Source organism: Salvia hispanica, chromosome 6, assembly GCF_029641045.1.
Source record: "Salvia hispanica isolate PSC_SH4W2 chromosome 6, Shi_PSC_v1, whole genome shotgun sequence".
NCBI classification, from domain to species: Eukaryota; Viridiplantae; Streptophyta; class Magnoliopsida; order Lamiales; family Lamiaceae; genus Salvia; species Salvia hispanica.
The window spans coordinates 11,222,849-11,229,931 of NC_142697.1; the positions used below are offsets into that span (position 1 = coordinate 11,222,849).

Below are 7,083 nucleotides of genomic sequence, written 5' to 3' on the forward strand. Positions count from 1 at the left end.
TACGTTGTGAAACCAAATCTTTTCCTTCTACTATGGAGCACGAAAATTCCATCTTTACTATTGTTTGGAGGAAACTTTTTACCAAATTAAATCATTTTCAAGCCTATATATACCCCATAACCTAATTCATAATATTTACCCTTCCATAGCCACCCAAAGGGGAGCCTTCATAGCTCCTCCTCCAACCCTAATTCTTTATCATCTTTTTGCCAATTACTTCCATACCATAAATTTGAGAGTTCTTCATTGCGCAAGGGGTTGGAGAAAGAAGCAAGAGATCATCAAAGAGCTACAAGGATTCAACCTTTGGGTTTTATTTGTTTTAGCACTTATGTTCATTTTATCTTCACTTCAATCTATGTTTTTAGCTTATTCAATTATGTTTAACAAAATTCATAGGATTCCTTGGATTTGTTAGTAACTTTTATTGGTTTATACAATTCCTTTTCTATTTAATATCCGTTTTGTTTTTACTTTATTTATTCCCTAAGTTAATCTTGATGCTTTATGATTGAGTGATATAATCGTGTATGATTTAATATAACATGCTACATAATCGTGAGAGGAGGTTGGCGAATTAGATCCACTTAGTAGACACTACAGTTAGCTTCCCTTAAAACGACACTGTTAATTGAGAGTGAGGACTTTTCAAGGGTCTTAGGAGCTTTTAGGAGTTACGGATCTAGGATTGACAACCCAAGTGTTAGTAATCTACGCTTGTGCCACATGTGCAAAACTTATGTGACTCACTCTATCAAAGTATAAACTGTGCTAGGGTATTGTAGTTAGAATTTGTATAACAATAACTGTGAACGCACATCCATGGAATTCTCTTATCTCTCATACTTTATCTTTGTGATTTAATTGTATTTAGTTGTTATTTGCTTTTAATTGTTTTTACTTTCAAAAATTCAAAATTCTCTTGTTTCTCTAGATAGTAATTGACACTTAGTACATAATAGCCAGTTGCAATTATATTCCCCGTGTTCGATATCCCAGTACTGACCTTTAGCTATACTAGATCTACCCTGTATACTTGTAGGTATTTTTAGTGTTAATAAAAAGTGTATCAAGTTTTTGAAGGATCTGGCACAGCGGAAGCGCTGGTGGACGCTAATTAATTTGCATGAATTAACATAATTTAGCAATCATTAATCACACCAGTAAATCACATAGTAATCAGATCTATTTAGAAGATTATTTAGACAAAATCTATTCGCGTAATTCTTACATGTATCATGCTCATAACTTGAATTAATCATGCTTTAGAATATTGAAACCTAAAACATGCTTTTCTACGGAGCAGAAAAATACCTAATTAATTCTCCAAAGAATTGAAGATGGCTAGCAGCTTCTCCACGTGACGCTTTGAATACTAGACCACAAATCTTCTCTCTGGTTCCCGAACTGTACTCCGATATCAGTGTGGGCTGATCTCACCAGAATACTAGGACTTAAATAAAGAATACAGAAGAAATCCTTTTGTGAATAGGAGTGAAAATCGAAAATCTCCTCAGCTAGGGGGGGGCGAAATTTTCGAAAATTTCAGTGCTGAAATTGTGATAATTCTGTCTCCTTTATTCTCCTATTTATATTAAGTTCTTTTTGGGCCCAGACAGGGATCTATGGAAGGTTTTGGATATGAGCTCATCCAATTTACTTTTTACTAATTAAATTGAACCCACAATTTAATATAAGCTTAATTGGAATATTACGAGCAGCCACTACTGAAGTAATATTGAACTCTCTCCATCCAAATCCGAAATTATAAGTAATCCCGGTTTCCGTTTTAACTTTCATTTCCCGCACTTAAGATAAAAATGTCCATTAATTAATTAATGTCTGCTATGGACTTAATTAATTAACTTCTTATTAATTCCAAGAGTGGACTTAGCATGAAACACTTATTTATTATTCATAGAGTAATCAAACTCCAACTAGCTAGGTTCCGAATAATAAAACTTTGTTTCGCGCTCCTCTTGAGGACATTATCAAACGAGACTCACCTCGCGCACGATTCAATATAATAGCAATCTTAGCACCGCTAGATATTGATCACCACTACCCAATATATCAGGATCATTGGGTTACGAAAAACCCGCACCATTTGATAAGTCAAAGTAATGCATAATCAATACCGTATGCTCAATGCTAACCTACATTGATTAAGAAACAAATATTATCAAGACCTCGTCTTTCAGTAGATAGCCCAAGGACAAGTCTTGCTGTTAGATCCGTTCAGTGCTATACCACACCAATGTCATCTTATTTCAGTAAGGCTTAGAAATATGCGGACTGACATTGCAACCTTTCTCGATGGATAGTCAAATTCCATCTAGGTTGTGAAATTCATCTTTTTCTTTGTTTAGAACTGACCGTGTTACCTTAAAGTGGACGACGCCCACAACCGGTCTACTAAAACAAAGACTTAGACGTTGTTAAGTTAACTTATACATTTAAACATGTATTAACATCCATTAAATGTAAAACATAACAACATTATGACAAAAATAATCTGTTTTATTCATTGGAAAATAAAATAAGAGTTTTAAAGTATTCAATCACTCGAAACGTGATTTCTAATATACAAACTCTAACAGTTATTGGCACCGTTACCGGGGAATATTCTTGCTTTAAGCTGATATTGTAGAAATGTTGATAATACTGATTTAGAGTGTAATGTTATTTAATTTTTTTTCGAGGTACTTGAGGAGAGCATGGTGCGCAACAATGGATGCGTTTCAATATTGGAGACAGCCGACATGGACATACACTACCAGTGAAGAATCCGAGCAAAAGTGTCGTGGACTTGAAATCATACTACAAGAACTTGAAAGACAAAGAGAGGAGAGTTTACAACAAGGGAGAGAAATTAGAATGGAAAACACGATGAAGTCCTTGGAGAAATCATGCAAAGAGATCAATGAAGGACTCGAAAATATTAGCAAGATGATGAGTGAGGTGATACTTCCATATTTTGAAGAAAAATCAATCATTGAAGAAGAAAAAGAGGAAGAAGTTGCGGAAGTCCCTCAGAGTTCTACCGAGATCAATCAAGATGAACCAAACGAATTATCATGTTCAAGCTCAAGTGACACCATGACCATGCCTCACCATGAAGATGAAGAAGATGAGACGAACAAAACTGTGGTTAATTCTTTCAAACCCTCTCTCTCTATAATGTTAATTCCTTTTACTGCTGATAAATCTGATTTTGGTGAAGACTCACAATTAAGTCATGCATGGAGGAAAGGTTGGAGCAAAACCGACAAATCCAAGTTAAAGCTAAGAAGTAGTCCGAAATATCTAAGGTACAATTTTTTTTGTGACAAAGATAGGGAGAGGAATATTGGAAAGTGAGAAATATTTGATGTGGGAAATGAAAGAGAAATGGGGGTTTAAATAGATAAAAAAATTGAAAAAAAAAAGAAAAACGCATTGCATTGTCCGCGTCGTCCGCAGTGGGGCAACAATACTGCGGACGATGCCTGATCGAAGGCCTATCATCTGCGGACGATGTATCGGGCGCGGACAATGGATTTGCCATTGTCTGCATGGCTATAGTGGTGGACGATAGATAGTCCGCCCACTATGGATGCTGTTATGACATGTATTATGCATGTAGCATTATTAGGTGGTATAAATGTGGCAAAAGACTGGTGTATTGATAAAAATTTATGATGACATGTTTAACAAAGTAACATAACTAAGATGTAGTCATATTCTATTTTTTCTAGTAGTAATAGTTGTCGCTTTTATCGAAGAAATCGTGAAGTGTTTTAAAGTGAGGCTCGTGTGTGCCCGGGGACCTCTCTCTCTCCACCTTTTAATGTAAAGAGAGCCTGTGGGGCTGAGCCACACAAAATCGCATTATGTTCAATTCCATCCATAAAGGTAAAAAATCGTACTCTATCAAACAAATTTAAAATATGAGAACAAAAATTTAATTTCTCCCAGTTTTACTATTTTAGCAGTTGCAGACAAGATTTTAGAGCATGATGTACATTGGGGTTCCACCCAATTCCACAATACTCATTCATCCTCTTCTTTTAATTATTATATATTCGATTATCACCACATTTCCTCGATCTTCCCAACAGTAAACCAATCTGTTTTACCTATTTTTTGATTTGAATCTCATCAGTATCCAACTTCCCCACTTGTGAAATTCTCCTTTTCAAAACCCCACCACCCTGCACTAACTAGTCCCCATCCAATTTGAATCCTCTTCAAATTCCAACATTTTTCCCCACACACGCATCATCACCAAAACAAACCTATAGTATTAATAATCGTCGCTGCATTATTTGTCATTTGAATTGGCAATCATGGAGGAGAAGCCGCCGCGGCCGCTTCTTCTGCATGAGCTTCTGAAAGAGGATCAAGAGCCATTCCATCTCCAAACCATCATTGCAAAGAAGCAATCCCAACTCAAATTAAGCTCAACCAACCTCTGCTTCCTCTCCTTCGCCGACTCTCCGGCGCAGACCCCAATCCAAAAAAAGCCCAAGCCCAAGCCCAAACACCGGGCAGGGTTGGGCTTGCTTGGCTCGCTCCTCAAGCGGCTCAAGGATCGGAGTAGGAACCGGAAGCGAGCCATCGAGGTAAATGAAATTGGAGAAGAGAATAATAATAACGAACAAGATAAATCGGCGTCGACCAGCAGCCGTGTTTCCGAGTTTTGTGTCGGCGATGAGTCGTATTTCTGCACGAGTCCTTTTATACTCTCTTTCCACCAGAGCCCCTCCTCGAATGGCCGCCGCACGCCGGAGTTGGACTCCCCCTGCCGCCACGTAAAACAGGTTTGTCGTTTTCCTCTCTCGTTTACCGAGTTTGACTCGGATATTATATTCTGTGGGAAAAACTATCTTTTTAAGTAATTGAGTTTTATTTAATTTTATGACGAGATTCTTCTTTTTATGGAAATTTTTGAACCAACAAAAGTACTTAATATTTACTCCTTAAAATATTAGTACTATAATAAAAATGCCATAGTAAATTTTGTGGACTCATTAGTGACTAATTATGCAAGTGAGCGAGTGAATTCGCAACTTGGGCTGAAACTTGTAGGTTGTGCTTCTTCCATTTGATAAAAATAGAAATTCTTTGCTTTAGATCATATCTTTGAAAATAAAAGTTTTTATTTAGGAAAATTACTTTTTTATCTAATAAAATGTGACTTATTTTTAAGTAAATATTTTTCTTTCCGTATCTCTTATTTTATTTAATTTTTACTCCCTCTGTCCAGCTTTAGCAATCCCATTGACTTTTCTGTCATCTTTTTGTAAAAATGATAAAAAATAGTTAAAGAGGAGAAATGGTAAATTAAGAGAGACAATAATATAGAGAAGAATGTTATCTACATTATTATCTCTCTTACTTTATCATTTCTCTACTCTAACTATTTTTTATCATTTTTTTAAAAAAAAGGCAGAAAAGTCAATGTGACTGCTAAAACGACGGAGGGAGTAATTAAAACAAGAGAGATGGTTTAAAAAAAGTTATTTATAGTAAACGGAGGGAGTATTAATTAGCTTTGACCTCCTGCAAACTGTCGGTAAACAATCTTTTTGGTCTGGTTCAGTGGTCGGAGTTTTTCCCAAATTACGATTTTGCCCTTGGGCAGTGAATACTTATCAATAATCCACTAAATTTGAATTTAATTATTAGCAGTACTATTAAGCCAGTATAAAAAAATTGAATGGTTTTTTAAATTGTGTACTTTCGATCATGCCTCTGCCACCAAAATCTTTTTTTAATACGCCTTGTTTCCACCCCATATTATAGATTATAGAGTCCCACTAAAGGACAATCTTGATAATTCCACTATGAACCTAATCATAATTAATTATTAAATCTTAATTGCTATGATCATAATTACGATTGTTTTAATTTTTCGCAACAATAGCAAACTTCCCTTTCATCAATGCAAATAGTTTAAATCAAATTTTTTTCTATAATTTCAAATGTCTCCTTCAAATCTTGATAGGAGAAGGAAAATTCGGACAATAATCAAGGAGATGAGGAGGAAGAGAAGGAGCAATGCAGTCCGGTATCGGTATTGGATCCTCCGTTTGACGAGGACGAGCACGAAAGCGGTCGTGCTAACGAAGAAGATGAAGATGAAGAAGACTACGATATGAAATGCAGCTGCACGAATGTACAGAGTATGTTGCCTTCTCTCATCATAAACACTGTTTGATCCATTTTGTACATCGATCGGTCCCTTTCAATAATTCCATGGTTTAATTGATAGTTAAATTATCCCATTGTTGCATGTGAGATTACATTTTTGTCCTTGACATCACACAATAAGATTGTAATAACTGCTTCTGCAACCTGAATTCAGGGTGTGGGGTTTTCCTCCCTTAATTCCCAGTCTTCATTTTTCAGTAATTTAAAGTATGTTACTAGTAGTAATAATTAAATCTCTGCACACGGCTGCAATTTTTGTGGGGTCCATTATAGTTTCCTAGAATTAATTTTTGTCATATTGTGACTTGGTTTGGTGCACTAAATATGTACTTATGCAGGAGCCAAACAACAGCTCATGCAAAGGCTAAGGAGATTTGAAAAACTTGCAGAATTTGACCCTGTTGAGCTCGAGAAGAAGCTGCAGCTGGAAGGATCAGACGATGAGGTCCATTTGGAACGAGAAGGAGACGAGCCATTGTCAGCCGACATGAAGAGGCTCGTGTCTGATCTCATAGACGAAGAGAAGAAGCAGATGGTTCAATCGGGGGGCAGTGAAGTCGTGATGGGACGAATCTGCAACCGGTTGGATTCGTGGAAGGCGGTCGAGTTTGACACCATAGATATGATGATAGGATTGGATTTCAAGAAAGAGATTGACGGATGGATTAAGCATGGGCAGCAAGTGCACGAGACAAAAGTAGAAATTGAGGTTGCAATCTATTTGCTACTAATTCAGGAAATAATAGAAGAATTTTGTTGATTTAAATTTCGATTATTATAGGACTAGTTATCTGAATCTTGCAATAAGTTATTTATTGTTTGGTAGCTTAGATAAGACCAAGATATATGAATTATATGGGTTATTAGGCTATTTGGCAGATAAAATAA

At 36.2% G+C, this 7,083-nt stretch overlaps 1 protein-coding gene across 1 annotated transcript; it reads left to right on the top strand.

The window, feature by feature from the left end:
• The first annotated feature begins 4,091 nt into the window (after positions 1 to 4,091).
• On the top strand, positions 4,092 to 7,083 carry LOC125207704 (uncharacterized). Its single transcript, XM_048107161.2, has 3 exons — positions 4,092 to 4,802; positions 5,990 to 6,167; positions 6,534 to 7,083. The coding sequence occupies exons 1-3, from the start codon at positions 4,329 to 4,331 to the stop codon at positions 6,953 to 6,955; spliced, it is 1,074 nt and encodes a 357-aa protein (XP_047963118.1). The 5' UTR covers positions 4,092 to 4,328; the 3' UTR covers positions 6,956 to 7,083.

Coding starts and splice junctions, on each gene's coding strand:
- LOC125207704 (XM_048107161.2), top strand. CDS start 4,329: ATGGAGGAGAAGCCGCCGCGGCCGCTTCTTCTGCATGAGCTTCTGAAA. Junction 4,803..5,989: donor CCTGCCGCCACGTAAAACAG/GTTTGTCGTTTT, acceptor AAATCTTGATAG/GAGAAGGAAAATTCGGACAA. Junction 6,168..6,533: donor CAGCTGCACGAATGTACAGA/GTATGTTGCCTT, acceptor GTACTTATGCAG/GAGCCAAACAACAGCTCATG.